The 17,234-nt window shown below is 40.1% G+C and overlaps 2 protein-coding genes across 6 annotated transcripts in view; one reads left to right on the top strand and one right to left on the bottom strand.

Moving 5' to 3' along the window:
• eipr1 (EARP complex and GARP complex interacting protein 1) overlaps positions 1-8,856 on the bottom strand; it is a 79,598-nt gene extending 70,742 nt beyond the window's left edge. The window contains exons 1-2 of one of the 2 annotated variants that reach the window (XM_044166441.1): positions 8,696-8,856; positions 8,382-8,465 (exon numbers count right to left, since the gene is read on the bottom strand). In XM_044166441.1, the coding sequence (XP_044022376.1) occupies positions 8,382-8,465; positions 8,696-8,737 (126 nt within the window). In that variant the 5' untranslated portion in view covers positions 8,738-8,856. Of the gene's footprint in view, positions 1-8,381; positions 8,466-8,695 lie in introns of those variants that run through there. The other variant, XM_044166442.1, reaches the window with a different exon arrangement.
• A 26-nt stretch (positions 8,857-8,882) lies between these two features.
• The window catches only part of trappc12 (trafficking protein particle complex subunit 12), a 48,324-nt gene continuing 39,972 nt past the window's right edge, over positions 8,883-17,234 (top strand). Inside the window, exons 1-3 of one of the 4 annotated variants that reach the window (XR_006374550.1) lie at positions 8,883-9,023; positions 9,515-10,838; positions 12,447-12,563. Coding sequence is in view for 3 of the 4 variants with exons in the window: in XM_044166437.1 (XP_044022372.1) it covers positions 8,950-9,023; positions 9,515-10,838; positions 12,447-12,563 (1,515 nt within the window). In the remaining variant the exon portion in view is untranslated. Of the gene's footprint in view, positions 9,024-9,489; positions 10,839-12,446; positions 12,564-17,234 lie in introns of all 4 variants that reach the window. The other 3 variants (XM_044166437.1, XM_044166439.1, XM_044166438.1) reach the window with 3 other exon arrangements.

Raw genomic sequence — 17,234 nt, 5'->3', positions numbered from 1 at the left:
AACTTATCAGTTGAGTACAATATGGCACTCATGAGTGGGGTAGCAACAATATAGAAAACATTTCCTTCCTGCAGTATTAGAAGAATGTATGTTTGTCTGTATGTATGGACCATTCAATGGCAAAAACCAAGTAACCACTGAAAATCCCAAATAGTGTCTTCACTTTGGTGTTAACATGTGCTGTAGGTGGAAAAACCATCAATGATAGTGTAGAAAAATTAAGATGCACCTTGCGCAAATATTATGCAAGAAGGGCCATTGAAGTTGTTATTTGCTGTTGTTTTATCGCTGAAAACTTTTCTTTCATAATTATTCTAGAAATATCGCTGTTTGGCCAGTCATTGATGAGATGAATGAAAGCACAGTCCAAACAACTGAAATGCAAGGTACATTGCAAATACCTGTTGTTGTTTTTTTGCGTGTTTTAAAGGAACAGTTAGACTTTTTAGATACTTCTTTCATTCCAAGAATGAGATGAGAAGATTGATACCACACATCTGTGTTGGTGCTGGAACAGAGAGGCAATTAGCCTAGCACCTCTAAAGCTCACTAATTAACACGTATCTCAACTCTTTAATCTGTACATAAAAAACAGAAATCTAAAAACGACAATTTGTAGTTTTAGGGGAAATTATGTGCTATAACATTCTTGGCAAACAAAAGCTGGGTGAATTGACTTCTCTGAGTTTTACCATCACAATGAGTTTGCCAGGTCTGGCAACATTTTGCACACAGACATATACTATAAGATTTAGAGTTGCTGGTAGGTGCTGGTGCTTTTTGTTTAACTTTGGAGATAGTGAGGCTAGCTGTTTCTCTCTGCTTCCAGTCTTGCTAAGCAAGGCCGGCCACATCCAGACATGAGAGTAGAGTATCGATCTCCTCATCTTCTCTTGAGAAAGAAAGCAAATAAGCGTATCTCCCAAAATGCTATTCTATTTATTTAAAATACAGTTTAAAAAAGATTTTAACAAATCTCAAATCCTGCAGATGTGTAGGAATTTCTGATGCGCTGTGTATGAGGTCCGCATTCTTTGAATAAAATTCAGTGGCGCTGTGGGCAAATTTTAACAGTATTTGTTTCCTGCTTTATTGCAATTCTTTTTAATCAAGCAGCTCAGCAAATCAGTGCTCACTTTGAATAACTGTTTTGATTGATCAAAGTGTTTCCAGGGTCAAGAATAAACTCACGTTCAGCACTAGCATCATATTACTAGGTTACAGGTTACTAGGTTTAGAGGTAGAGCGGAAGACTGGCGGTTTGATTCCAGCTTCCCCCAGCCCACATGTCGAAGTGTCCTTGGACAAGGTACCCCAAATTGCTCCCGAAGGCTGTACCTTTGGTGTGTGAGTGAGCGTGAATGATTAGTCTCTTTGTTCTGATGAGCAGTTGGCATCTGCCAGTGTATGAATGTGTGTGAATGCAGTGAATGACATGTATTGTAAAGTGCTTTGAGTGGTTGTAAGACTAGAAAGGTGCTATATAAGTACAGTCTATTTGCCATTTTACAACTTAGCTTAGTCACTGCTGGATTCACCCTCAGTTTTCCTTGTTCCAGCTTATTCTTTTTTCATATGTTTAGTCCTAATCTTCATGATCAATGATGCAAAAGATGCACAGAACTTGTTAACAGTTACACCTAAACTACTATATGCCATAAGGCACCAGAAATACTTACAGGTTTCCTAGACTTGGTGTAATGCTGATGCCTCAGCTGCACTTGAAAACATAACCGACAGCTGTCTCAACTTTACAGCACACAAGTTCAACAAACAAGCTAAACTTAGTAAGAAGTTAATGGAAATTCCTCCTTACTGAGCTCTTTCATTAGAAATCTATTCTATGAGGGCCCTCGATTGAATGCAGTTCAGGGCCTACAATGCAGTAAAACAGTGAGGGTCTCAAGGTTTGATCAGACAATTAATGGCGGTTTCTCCCATAAGAGAGACACTTACAGCACCTTGGGGGACCGTTAATGGGGTTGCACTGGACAATAACTCCTGCTAGGCACTTCCACCCCCCTTCCCTGTACTACTTTTACAGGCTAAACAAGAGGATGAAAGGAGGGGGTGTGAGGAGGAGGAGGAGAAGAGCATCGGAGCGGCAGCATCCTTCAGCCTCCTCAAAGTCAGCTAGGCGGCTGTTAACCTTGGGTTGGACTGCATCGAGCAAAAAATTATTACGCAAAGTTGTAATTTTATGGTGGTGGGGGAGCGGTACAAATAAATTCAGGCTGGCGGGACAGGATAATTGGAGGGCCTAGTAATAGGGTCTCCCCGAATGAACCCAGGTGTGAGGGGAGAAAGAAGTTCCAACCCTCCTCCCCTAGGTGATTTATTCCTCATTCTTCCAGGCCTGGGGAGTGACTCATAGCCTTCAGCCACTTGGGCACCCAGCCCAGCACTTTTAATTATGTGCCGATGGTGGGAGGAATTGAGGCAGGGAGGAGGAGAGAAGGAAGATTGGGAAGAGGGGTTAAGGGAGGGATAAAGCCAAGCTGGCTCGTGGACCGCACTTCAGGGGCCTCTCCGCTAAAGCTCTTTAGCCGTACAGATGACAGTAAGCAGGGCGGAGGAGTAGCGAGCGGGTGAGAGGTGCCAAGCTTGGGCGCTTTATCTCGTTAGCAGCCTTAAATGCCATGCCGACGTGCCCTCCAATTTGTCATTCCAGCTATTGGTCTCTGAGGGATTTGAGAGGTGCTCTGCGAGTTAAGAGAGACATTTCAACCCTGCATTATGCTTAATGGGAGGTGGAAAGGCCAGCAGGCTTATGGATACAGCTGAAGCTATCAGGGCTGAAATGCCAATCGAAAAAACATTTTTCACATTGCAAGTTCAAACTTAGACGAACTGAGCTAACCAATGTTGGCCAGCAAACTTATGCAGGGTGAAAAAGACAATGAGCTTCAGGAATAAAACGGACTGCACTGACTAAACCTGCAAATGTAGGGTCATCTCAAAGAACACGACCTAAAAGATGAATAACGATTGCTATTACGTTTTACAGCTTTGAATGCTCTTTGACATTTATATCAGAAAACAAAGCACAAGACAGTACAGTATATTTTTTACAATTTGAGAACAAACAGAATTCAAACTCGTGCTGTTAAAGTAGATAACTTGAATAAAACAACATATAAATGAAAAAGGTAGCAGCAACAAGTAAGAGCAATCCATTCACACTAAAGGCCTTTACACTCTGTGTAATAACAGCAATCTTGCAGGTTCTTTGCATGCCACACTGTACTAGATGGGTCTAATAAAATCTTGGTCTAAATCTGTGTCAGACTGTACGATATTCATTTTAAAAGATGTTATAGTGTTCAATGAATGTGTGGTGAATGGTAGCGCTATTATGTAAATGGCTGAAGAAAATATACAAGCAACTCCCATTCTCACATTTTGTAAATGCAGCAAATCAAAAAGAAGTTTAGCCGTAGTAATAGCACTATGTCTAATGAAAGTTTCTCATTTTAAAGTATTTAAAAATACTCTGCTATGATTAATATTTTGTTTTTAAAGAAGTAAAAAAGAAACAACAACTCTGAAAAGGGTCTGGAAGCACTTTCTCCCTCATTGACAAATTCTGGATCTCTGAATGCCCCGCCCACCACCGCTGAATGTTAGGTTGCCTTTTAGAGCATGGATGTGGGTGAGAAACATACATCCATGGTGAGAGAGCAGTGCACGTCAAAATGGCTAGAGTTAGATTCAGTCGGTGAGATTCAGCTGTACATGTTTGAGCCTCAGTCAGACCCAGGTGAGGAGTCTATTGTGCACCAAAATCGGTGACTAGCAGACGTATCAGAATGGTAAGTGTAGTTAGCATCATTTGTTTATGTTGTTAGCTAGCTTGTAACTGGCAGTGGCTGGCACAGCGTTAGTGGTTGCGAAACATACAATAATATCTGCTACCATGTTACAGTGTGTTCACATTGTTATTACGTAATGTTAGTAGATCGTGGAAGGATCCACAAAATGCACACTCTACCATGTTTGCTGTCAAAACTTTCACTACGCTAACTTAGTGCAGCTCTTGCTCTCTGTACTGACAAGTCTGCTCTGCGCTGGAGGTTTCAGGTTTATATGCCAGAGGCATTGCGATTGGCTTTCGAATTTGTGACAAATCTAGCTTGACATCTACAGACATCTCCCCCTTCAGTAGAGGAATGTAACATATCTTTAGTGACAAACTTTGCCCTCCTCCCACCTGTGCACCGTGCTCTATGTTGGGCACCAAAATATGAGAATTTCAAGGTCAGGAAAATAGGCTTCATGTACTGGTGGTTGCGCCACCACACAAATGGGGCCCACTGACTTCATTAAGTGGGTCTGAATTAGTACGGGGAGAGAAAAAGTTGGATTGTGCATTCCACCTTATAGTGCAATCTAAGACGACGAAAGATTTCACCACATTTCTGTCACTACTGTCAACTTTCATCTGTGACATCACACTGTCACTGTCTCACTGCACAGTCTATAATGGTGTTAAAGCAAACAGACCAATGAATAAATGAGCAATAAGCACCTTCATTACTATGTAAATCTAATAATTGTACTAAGATTAGATTTACACCACTACTGAAGAATTTGCCTCTAGGATTTTCTTGTTTTCCAGCTCTGTGCTCATGACAGAGTGGAGGAAAGTGTTAAGAGGAGTATACTGAAAGGAAACAACTGAAATAAAATGTTATCTGACCCTAAAAACAGACTTCACATTATCTGACCACAGTAAAAAAAAATCCTAAATTAAGGAAAGTCTTGACTATGTACAGACTCAGTGAGCATACTCTAACTATAGAGATGGGTCAGCATAGACAGAGATGGCTGCCAGAGAAGGAGAGACTCTGTTCCCAGTGTAACAGACAAGATGTAGAGTCAGAACTGCATTTCCTCACGTCATGCCCCATATACCAGGCTCTGAGAAATTTCCCCAACATAATAAAAATACACTCTGAATTTGAAAACATAACAGACATAGAGAAACTCCCATATTTACTTGGGGAAATGCCCAAATGTGAGATGATTGCAACAAAATATATCACCTCATGTCACGACCTGAGGACAGCCAGTGGAACCTGAGAAACACAGCTCTATAATGACTTCTTTTTTAATTGTTTTTGTATATATCAGTCAACCTGGTTGGTAGGCCTATAATGTATCTGGTTTTAAAACCTGACTAATATACATTTGATTTGTAAATAATTTAATGATTACATTTTCTATTATAACTGGGTTATATATATATGTTGCAATATATAATTTTGTTATTATAATTCTGTAAATACTTTAATTATTTGATCATTTTGAATAATTCCTTGCTCTTAGAATGACTGATACTGACACTCACTGTGTGATGGAAGGATGTAGGAGCTAAATACACAACCACCCAGATCCTCTAATGTCCAGGTACTGACACACACACACACACACACCCCAACAACATCACCACAAACACACTATCTTCAACATGCACACTCACTAACAAGATTAACACACACGTCCACAGTCTTTCACAAAAACAGAGCAAGTGTTCATTGTTGTTCTTTAAAAAAAAATAAAATTTGTTTTTGTTGTTTTTTTCAGCTATTTTCCTGATTATGAATTGTATTTTTTTCTTTTAATCTCATTATTACTTGACGCTTTAGCAATATTGTCTTTGTTACACTCATACCAATAAAGCATATTGAATTGTAAAAAAAAAAATGTAAAAATTGTATATTAAGCTACTTACAGTGAGTAATAAGAAATCACACAAATCAACTGCGATGCATTGTCAACATTCCCAACAAGCTCTGTATTAGCCTCGCTACCCAAGACTTGGATTGAACTACGTCTGCATTCAGTGCCAGACCATTTTCACACTGAAGTCTGCCAGAAAAGAGGCTTGTTTCTTTCTCTCTCTCTCTCTCTCTCTCTCTCTCTCTCTCTGCTAATTATTTCTTCCCCTCTTTAGAGCCAACTGTTTCTGTCATCTGTCTCTGTAATGACCTCTGCAAGATGTGAATGCATGCAGACACACAGACAAACACACTCAGCACAAAACCTTTACTAACACTCAGACACACAGACTTTTGCAGATAAAACGTAGATATACACAAAACATGGATGCACATGCAAGGATGGCACTAGCTTAAGTGCAGTTGATATATGGGGTCCAGACTGAGGCGGCCTCTCCTGAGCTTTACCAGTGGTCCCAAATAGTGCTGAGACATAGTTGATTAATTGATTATCAATTGACACATCTCGGTCAATATGAAAATAATTATTAGTTGCAGCCCTTTAATAGTCTACATCATTTATCAAGCAAAAATGCTAAACGTTCTCTGGTTCCAGATTCTCAAATGTCAGGATTTGCTGCCTTTCTCTCATTTAAACTAGTATACATCAACCATATTTGGATTTTGGACTGTTGTTTGGACAAATTAAACAAACTGAGGATGTAAACTTGGGAAATTGTGATGGGCATTTTGTACTATATTCTGACATTTTGTAATAAACACTTAATTAATTTAGGGCTGCAACTAACAATTATTTTCATATTAATTATTCAGTTAATTCTCTTTTCGAATTAATTGTTTGGTCTATAAAATGTCAGAAAATAGCAGATAAATAAAATGCCATCACAACTACCCCAATTCCAAGGTTAAGTCTTTTCATCCTGCTTGTTTAGTTCAAGTAATATATTCAATTAAAGGCCCAGTGTGTAACACTTTAGGAGGAGCTATTGGCAGAAATGGAATATAATATTTATAAGTATGTTTTCATAAGTGTCTAATCACCCGAAAATAAGAATTGTTGTGTTTTCATTACCTTAGAATGAGCAGTTTTTAATCTACATAGGGAGCGGGTCCCCTTCCACGGAGGTCGCCATGTTGCACCGCCATGTTTCTACAGTAGCCTAGAACGGACAAACCAAACATTGGCTCTAGATAGGGCAGTTCGCATTTTTCGCGAGTTTCACGGCTACCGTAGTTTCCCCTACACGTTTGGAAGGGGAGGGTGAGGCACATGGTATTCAAATGGTTGCAAACTGCAATTTCACCACTAGATGCCGCTACATCCTACATACTGGAGATTTAACAATAATTCAAAGCAGGAATTTAGGAGACTGGCAGCAGCAAATATTTAGCTTTTTTTTCTTAACCATTAATTGATATCAAAACTGTTGGAAATAATTTTTCTAAAAATTGTTTCCAAAATCTAATTGACTAATCAAAAGAAATATTGGCAGATCTATTCCCAAGCCTTGAATCCAAAGCGCACACACACATTCCACAATAGAACAAAAACCCTCAGGCTATCTCAAATCTAAAAAATCTAACAAAAATACAAAACATGTATAATTTTCCTACCTAAAGAAAAGGAACTAAGCACAACCAAATAAACATGCACTTAATGGCAACCTTGGCTAGTGTTACTTTAGGACTGGCAATTGAAAGTAAGGATGCAAAAATATTTTTAATAAGCTACAGATTACCAGCAATGCAAGGTTACAAAAATGGTCCACTTGTGAATATTACACTTGTCAGTTATGTTTTTTAGTTTTCTGATAGGTTGTTCTTCTTAATACTATGTCAAATTTCCTCATTTATTAAATATTTGACATTTACTGATCAATACAAATCCACTGAGACGTCTTCAGGCTTTTGTCTTTTAATATTTTTCTTGTTGAGGTAACAAAAATAGGCTCTACTATGTCAAAAACAAATCTGTCTGCCTCTGACCTAGAGAAAGATATTCACGACTTAATTTCATCCTGTTTCAGTTGCTCTAACTCCTTTCACTCTATGCTACATGCTATACTGCTGTGAAAAAGAACGTCAACATCTGCAAATGATTAAAAATGCAGCTTTACATTTCAAATGCAGCTTTTAATTTAACACATAACCCCTATTTACTTCAGACTTTATGACCTTGGAAACATTAGTTGAAAACAAACTGAAAACTGAAAGCAAACTCCATCCACTGAGGAAAACGAGATGAGCAGTGGGTGGTGCTTAATTCAAGGAATTATTAGGGCCCGAACACCTAGTGGTGCGAATGTCCTATTGTAATTCAAGGAATCATTATTATTATTATTATTATTATTATTATCATTATTATGGCCCAAGCACCTAGTGATGCGAAGTGGTGCATCACGTATCTCTCAAGAAGAGAGGGCCATGCGGGAGACAGCAGGATATTTGCAAAACACTGTGTTCTTTATATTATTATCAAAAGACAAATATATATATTTTTTAAATGCATGGAGACACAAACTACCACCAAGAACTAAATGAGTAGATAAGGGGTGCCTGTTGCCTCCTGTTGTAGACAACTTCATTTCCATCCATGGCTTTAAATGGTATGAGATGTCTGTCATGAACTGTTTTACTTACCTGGTTGTCAAATTTTAGTGACTGTGTGCCCACAAGGAAACGAATGGCATCAGTTTCAGCTGTCTGGGCCGTAAGTGCTCGTGCCTTTAAAGTAGATACAGAAGAGCATGACTATCCATTCACATAAACGCGTTTTCAGGAATAGAATAGATTATGGAAATAAATAATTGATACATTGCTCTATGCAGACTAACACAGTAGCATAATCTAGAATAGCTAAAAATTACTAATAAGACAAATAGAACAGAGCTAACGTTAGCTTTCACTCAAGTAAATAGTAATGAATGGTGTGACAGTGCAGCAACATTGTGTACCTGAAATTCGAGACCATAAATGACAGGAGCGTCGTCCTCCATTTTTCAGTCTGTTGCCAGAGTTAACACTTTCAATCTTTTATTAAAATATTGTGACTGTGCTACGTACTCCACAGTAACTGCACTTCCGCGATTTAAAAATTGGAAATATGAAGCGTGCGACTAAAATACGTAACGACAGTCCTGCAACGTTGTATGGGCTGTTTAAACTACGTAGAATACGTCAGGAATACCAATAACCACGGCGGTATGAGATGTGTCCGCTCTGGAATACCGTACGTGTAGTTGAACTACGCATGCGCACAGAGTTCTGTCAGTCTCTAGTAAGGTAAGAAAACACAACCGTATTTGTGTTTCAGTTTTCTATTTGTTGTCTGTCATTGCGTAGTGATATGGATATGGTAGTATGTTATGCACTTTTTAAAGCGCGGACAGCTATTAGTAAAGCATGCATTTGACATTTGCAAACAGCTACTCAGCTAAGTTAGCTTACGATAGCCAACCGGCTAATGTAGCATTAGCAAGATAGCCAGTATCAAACAGACAACAATCCTCCGATATCTCGGGTAACGGCTCTTTCGTGACAGGACTTTAAGTATGAATTCAATACGAGAAGCGGACTCGTTCTCTGTAGCTGTAGTTCAATGCTAACGATAAGAGCTTGTAAAAAATAGCGTTTGCTTACAATGACAGGAAGTGACACAAAAAGATGCTGTAACGTTACAGTTTTGTACAACGTTAAGAATATCGGTCAGTTACTGTTGGTATTACATTAAACGGTTAATGTCATTTAGTGCTGAATTTAATTGTCAAGAGCAGTAAGATGGATAGTGGGGAGGCTCCTGCTCAGCGGCCAGTCACCTTGGACATCACAGTGGAAGATGTAGCCAAGGAAGCCCCAGACCCAGAACCTCCGGAGCAAACCAACAGCCAGACCCCTTCCAGAGACAACGTCGTTCCCCAGGAAGACAGCATCGACCTGGGCGGGGAGTTTGCCACCCCCCAGGAGGACAGCAGCGCTACACTTTCAGAGAGTCTGATGGACAAGCTCAACGACCAGATGATGGAGAGCGTCATGATTTCTGACTCACCTAATAACAGTGAGGAGGACGATGTAGCTCCCATTGACTCCTTTCTGGATGGAGGAGAGCAGGAGGAGAATGCACAAGAGACTTCAGGTGACAAAGAACAAAGTGAAATTGGACAGAATACAACTGAGATTAAAGTTTCAGTGGAGGAACAGGAGAAAGGTGGTTCTGAGGAGAAAGCAGAAGAGGACACAAAGAAGCAAACAGACACGCAAGAGCAAGTCACAGCCTGTGTTTCACCTCAAGGTGACATACAGAGCCCATCTGATCTTAAACGTGAGGAGCCAGCACCACAAGAAGTTAAAGGGACGAGCCCAAAAGACGAGCTTGTGCCGGTGTGCACCATATTCAGCCAGGGAACCGAGCCGAAGTCTCTGGTGCCTGACGGCTTCCAGCCCACCCTCATCAAGTCCCCCAGCTTTAGTATGGGGAGTGGTGGGGGAAGCGCTGAGGCGTTGACCCCCAGCAAGTTGACAGCCCCCTTCGTGTGCCAGCCCAGCCCCAGCCTTAGTAAGTTCTTCACTGACAATGGACAAGCCAATCCAGCCTCCGACTTCTTTGATTCCTTTACCGTCCCCTCCTCCTTCATCTCCGTTTCAAACCCAAATGCTGAGATCCCTCCTGGCCCCAGCCCAGCGCCCACAGCCCCCACCCCTGAACGCCAGCTCTCTTCCACCTCCTCCTCCATCTCCACCCCCGGAGGACCTCTGGACTCTGGTGCTCCCACACCTAGCTCAGTGTTTGGCCCTGTCCCTACCGAATCCACCGCCAAGCCCCAACATCCTCCACCCCAAGCAGTTCCAGCTCCAACTCAAGCCCCCACCCCAGCCACTCAGCCGCAGCCCTTCAACCAGCTCCAGGCTGTGTTCTTGGGTAGCGATGACCCGTTTGCGACAGCGCTGAGCCTGAGTGAGGTGGACAGACGTCATGATGCCTGGCTGCCATCTGAGGAGACCAGGAAGGTGTTGATCTCTGTGGCCACCCAGCAGTACAGTCCAGCATATGTAGAGACCAACAGACTCACCATGCCTGGACTCAAGTTTGACAACCTGCAGGTAGGACAAGCACTTAAACAGTCAAATGCTTATTTTACAACATGTGTCTTAGAAAACCCTGGAAGCAATTTCTCCTTTTACAGAATGTCATTCAAAATAGCAAAAGATGTTGGAGATGCATGCTTTTTTTTAAAAGGGCACTCCACTGATGTTACACTTGAAGTTCACTTTACTCATCATGGGTAATACTACTCAGCCTCTGAAAACAGTTTTATAAATTCTTCTGTGATTCTGGAGAGAAGTCTTCAAAAAATAAACAACGACCCTGATCATGATGTCGTCTGATGATGTTGGGATGTAATTTTGACCATTACTTTTTAAAATCTGTCTTTTGCAAGGCTCCCAACTTTGTGGAAGTGCAATACTAAATTGCTGAAGTAGTGCTTTTGAGTCATTGTTGTACACAATTGTGTTATTTAAATTAAAGAAAAACAGCAAATGTTATTTAAGGCTGCAATTAATGATTATTTTCAGTAGGGATTAATCTGCTAATTATATATTTGATTAATGGACAAAATGTCACAATGCCCATCACTAGTTTTGAGAGCCCAAGGCGATACTTTTAGATGGTTTGTTTGCTCTGACCAACCATCCAAAACCCAAAACTATTTAATTTGAATTTATATAAAACACAGAAAAGCAGCAAATCATCACATTTGAGAAGCTCGAACCTGAGAATGTCTGCCATTTTTGCTTGATTAAACAGCAACCATATGGATTATCAAAATTATAACCGATTACTTTTTGACAATTGGCTCATCAATTAATCGGTTTGTTTCATTTTTTTGTGCAGATTTTGTGCATATTGCAGTAATACCTAAAAAACATTCTGTCTTCACATGTTGGCTGACGTATTATGGCAAGATATTATAACAAATTTAAACATACTACAATGTTCTTTTGTCTGTCACAGAATGCCAGTGGTTTCAGTCAGATCTTTCTCCTGCTCTGGCACAATACATAATGTGGAAACAGTTGTCACTTGTTTATAAGCACACATACCCGCGCCCTTGTTTGATCCTGGGTCACCATATGATATTTTTTTTCTTATAAACATCCTCTGAGCTCCTTCAGCAGCAGCATTTATCAGTAATAACAATCCCGATGAAACATCAATTTACTTATTTATTCAATTGAATCTTATGATGTGCATCCACCTCCCAGCTCAGATTGTGTTCATTATCCCCTCAGAATGTGTTTGAATGCCTGCTTGAATAAATGAATAAAAATCAAGGATTTTTTCCGTCATCTTGGTGTTTTTGCCCACTAAGAGCCAGTTTTCAGCAAACAAATTAAATCCATTCTAAAGCTGATTTAAAGATAGCATTGTCTGCAATCTGTTTTTTGTTCAGTTCCTATTACTGCTGGATATTGTTTTATTGATTGTAATTCTGTCTAAATCTAGGGATGTCCAGATCAAGATTTTTTGCCCCCAATCCTCTTCATTAATGTAGAGTAACTACCAATAGCAAGTCCTGATCTGATATTTCTAAATCCTGCAGTTAGTACACAGTGTAAATACCAGCTTGACAGCTCTCAGGTCTCTTGCAGTTGTGTTATGTTCTTTTGCATGATGTTAAATGTATGTGTGTGTGTGTTTTGCTGCAGGGCGATGCTGTAAAAGACCTAATGCTTCGTTTCCTGGGAGAACAGGCAGCAATGAAGCGCCAGGTCCTCACCGCCAACTCTGTGGAACAGTCCTTCACAGGCCTCAAACAGCTCATCGTAAGTCACTCACTTTCTTTTGTGTCTGACTAATTTGTTCACGTTCACTTCTGACGTTCAGAACATCATTCACTGTGCAATGTCAGTCTGACATATTTAAAAAAGGAAAAAAGAAATCAGCACCTTTACTGTTGTAGTATAGTCATCATTATGTTGTGTGTTATATATATTTTAGTGAGTTGTTTTCTATGATCATTTTAACTTCTGTGTCTTTGAGTACCCTGAAAAGCGCTATAAATATCTATTGATAAAATGTATTTGTGTTTATTATTATTATTATTATTATTTTTATTATTATTATCATTATTTATTATCTTGCATGATTTGCATGCAGTTGGAACAACCTCTCAGGTTGGCAGTTTATTCTTGACCCTGGAGACGGCTTACAAAACAATCCCTATAAAATCCACTAATGCACTTGTGCCTGAGCTTTGTACTTTATTACATGGCCTTCATCAGCAGATGAGTTTTGCTTAGTTGTCATGTTCAACGTTTGCATTATTGTCAACATCTACAATTCCATGACAACTGAGCTATCTTCATCTCCCAATGAAGACTGTGTAATATGGTTGAAAACTCTAGAACAAGTGAGTAAGTGAACCTTGAGAGGACATTGGTTTGTCAACAGCTTCTTAGCATGTTTAAGTCAAATCGTATGTTCATAGGAGATTTCAATCAACATGCAGCTTGGTGTAATTTACATAAAACAATAAGGGAAACATACAAAAATACAAACCTGCAATAAAATGCAGGTCAAAATTAGACTTGCAAGTTACTTCTGTTTCTGTTTCTACGGACTGCTACAATGCTCTCATCTGCTGAATGATAGCAAAATCAGTTAAACTACCCGTGAACGATATGCTGGCAATGCTTTCTCTACTGCCATCCAGTGTGATTACCACCTCGGCTACTTGTCAGCAGCCATCAAGAAGAACTCTGCAGTTGTTTTATAGTTATTTTCTAGTTATTTATTACTGAACTATGACCAAGACGCACACTATTTATTACTTTGACTGTATTCAGATCTAAAGTTTTGACATCACAGAGGATGATGAAAGGCACTAAAACGTGAAGGTAAAACGTGAGTCATGAGATGTAGGCTGTAATAGGAGTTTAGTGGTGGGTGGCTGCTCTACACTGGACTGTAGTGTACCTGGCAGAGGCCTTGAAAAATATTGTATTACTTAGAATTCTTAGAGATGTCCTGAGCCGACCCTAGGGATTGATATCGGGGCCAATCCGGGCATATTTGAATGGATGGTATCAGCTAAAATTAAGCTGATCAAAATCGATCCTTTCTTTACTGTACTCTGCTGTGTTTTGTATGAATCGGATTTGGTACTGGCAGATACCAAATATTAAAGGACTCGGATCTGTACCGGGGCCCAAAAAAACTTGATCAGGACAGGCCTAATTATAATGCTGACTATTGTTTTTAAAGGTTAGATAAGAAAAGGCAGGAAGATGAAATAAAGAAGGTGTTTCACATTGAGTGAAGTCTTGTGGCAGGCTACTCAACAAATCAAAGTGTAACAGCTTAAAGCAGCTTCTCCAGCTTCTGATTCAATGACTTTTGATTATGTGCATGTGCAGTGCAGCAGGTGCTTTCTGGCAACCCCACTTTCTGGAGGTTAAACGACAAAACCACTGGTAGGAAACCACAACTTAACGTCCTGTGGTTGCTGCAGCTTGTATGATCTTTTGACAGTCAGCCTGTACAGTCAGTGATTCTACTGAAACTGCTGGGTGGTCGGGCCTCAGCTGACTGATAACAGTGAATCATTTGTCTCCTTTCTCCTCATATTACATTCCTCTGCTATTCTAAAAATGTGTCTGTCTCTGTGACCATGCAGTCTTAGCTCATTCCTTTCCTGCTGCCATCCATCTATCAATACCTCCAGCCCTCATGTGTTCCCTCCATCAGGATTTCTGACCCCTAGATGACCCTGAGAGACAGTTGTTATTTAAAACAGATGCACAGCAGCAGCAGATAGTTAGATTGAGAGGGGGGAAAGAGGAGGGGAGGAGGGGAGGAGTGGAGAGATGGAGAGGTGGAGATCCACTCGGCTCACAAGTTCTTTTCTCCTGCTGTTCCCATGTATTATGCATGGGACTGCTGTGCATATTTCAAGGGCCTTCTGGACTGTGTTTATATATATATATATATATATATATATATATATATATATATATATATACATACATACATACACACACACACACACACACACACACACACACACACACACACACACACACACACACACACACACACACAAAATATACAAGATGGTACTTTCAGCTTGCAGTCAACTGCGCTATATAGTTTAGGTGAGTATGTGTAAGAGGATCATATGCTGTCTTCCAATTGGTGTGGGTGACTCCCTGGATCAAGACGCAAAAGAAAGGAGAAAGACACTGAGCCAGAAAAGTAACTTAGGCCTCCAGGAGAGATGTCAAGGAATGGCAAGCAAAGAAAGAAAGAGAAAGCAATGTTGTGTGTGAGGTATATGGAGGCAAAAGGGCCGATTCAATGCGCGTAAACGCAATTTCTCACATTCATTTGAGTGGGGGTAGTGGGTTTAGGCTGTGGTGGTGGGGGGCCGCAGGGGCCGCCGAAAAAAACGCAGCAACCTACGGCGGAAAAGTTGAAACAGAATCAGCTTTTGGAGAAACGCAACCCGAAGTCATGATGTGGTGGCCAATCTGGCGATCAGACCGGTCAAAGTGCTCCACAGTCAGCGTGAAATATCACTGAAACCGCTCACACACACACACACACACACACACACACACACACACTCAAATTTTACCTTGGAATGTGGAGAGCTATTGTGGGTTTGAATCTCTAGACCCTTCTGAATTGATTTCTTGATTATCATCTTGATTATTCGTAGTAAATGAACATCAATGTCAGCGTCTTCTGCATCACTAGATAACATAAAAAGCAGCCCTGTGTAAAAATAAAGTAGTAAAATTAAATTTCGTAAAATTAAGAATGATTTCTAGTAAGATTATTATTATTATTATTATTATTATTTGTTCAGACATTTAGTAAGGGATCATTAAAAAATAAACAAAATTAATGACTGACCAAAGATTCTGTGTCAGTGGACGTCCATTCTTCTTATCTTAATGCCACTCTACCTCAGTGATTCCATAAATTCTGTAGTATAGCTTGCAGATCTTAAGCCATCAAACTTTCTATGAACTTGAGATGTGATTTGCTTTACCTTTTTTCATGTGTTTCCATTTTCATTTACGCAAAGTCTTTTGACATATGCTCAAGGGTTCTCTGGTTGGCAACAATAAAAAACAGCCTTTTCTCCTCCAACTCCAGGTGGAAATGTGCAGTATGGTTTTGCTTCTGCGCAGTTGTGTTTCTGATATACGTGTTTGACACAGCTTGTATACCATATAGGTCTTGCCATTGTCCATTGTACCATCAGCCTGCATGAGCAGAAGGGCCTTATGTTGCTCTTTCCTTGCTCCAGCCAAAATGTAAATGTTTTTTACCTGTTTACACCTTCTTCTTCTTTTTTTGCCTTGAACCCATGCAAGACAACTGCAGGCAATTGCAATGGCTTGAAGTAAAACTAAAATAGGGTGTTTTCTGCACTGATGCAGATTAATTCAAGGGAGGCATCTAAGAATAAACGTTTTTCCCAAATCCTTGGAGCTACTGAAAAAAGGCACTGTTTGTCATAAATATATCAAAATTTGTTTGACTGCCTTTTTCTTTACTGCCAGTTTTTAGCCATACTTGTGGTTTGGCTCCAGGGTTGGTAATGTCAGTTGGTTGGTCCACCACTTTGGTCCAGACTGAAATATCGCAACAACTGTTGCCATTGATTGCCATGAAATTTGGTACAGATATTCATGTTCCCCAGAAGATGAATCCTAAAGACTTGTCTTAATCTTTCCTCTGTCATCACCAGCAGGTCAGAATATTCATTTATCCTGAAAAATATCTCAACATCAACTGGATGGATTAGCACAAAATTTTGAACAGACATTTATGGTTCCCAGACAACATATCCTATTGACTCTGGTGATCACCATGATGCCACCATGAGGTTGACATGATTTTGACTGAAATTATTGGATAGATTGCCATGAAATTTGCTGCTGTTTATTCTGGCTGGTTTAAATTGTTGGTAAAATTCTTATGTAATCAAACACGCATGTAAACACAACAGGCAATATCGAGGTCAGCAAAAATTATAGAGGTCATGTCCATATATATGGTACAATAAGTCGATAACGTAATTATCGCGACAGGCCTACTTGTGGTCCTTGAAAGGAAATTCTCTTTTCATTTTCCTCTGTTTCACTTGGACTCCAAAGGTGACTCAGCTACAGAGCAACTCTCTTGCTGCTGCTTGAGATTCAGTGTCGTTTTCAACAACACTTCAATAAGGCTGATGATTGCGACACAGAGACTTGAACCCAGGGCCTCGAGCTGAAGGAAAACATCTCTACTCACTGCATCACCCAGTGTGGAGCCAACAAATCCTGCTCCCTAATACGGAGCTCGGGTTGGTCTTGATCAGAGCAGCCCCCATGTGACGGCTTTGCTGACATAATAATTATTGACTGAGTCACTCCAACTAATGAATAGATCAGACACCAGCTGCCTTCTCCATCTACTAGCATCTACTTGCATTCAAA

This window comes from Siniperca chuatsi, linkage group LG15 (genome assembly GCF_020085105.1).
Source record: "Siniperca chuatsi isolate FFG_IHB_CAS linkage group LG15, ASM2008510v1, whole genome shotgun sequence".
NCBI classification, from domain to species: domain Eukaryota; kingdom Metazoa; phylum Chordata; class Actinopteri; order Centrarchiformes; family Sinipercidae; genus Siniperca; species Siniperca chuatsi.
This window is presented reverse-complemented; position numbering and strand designations above follow the sequence as displayed.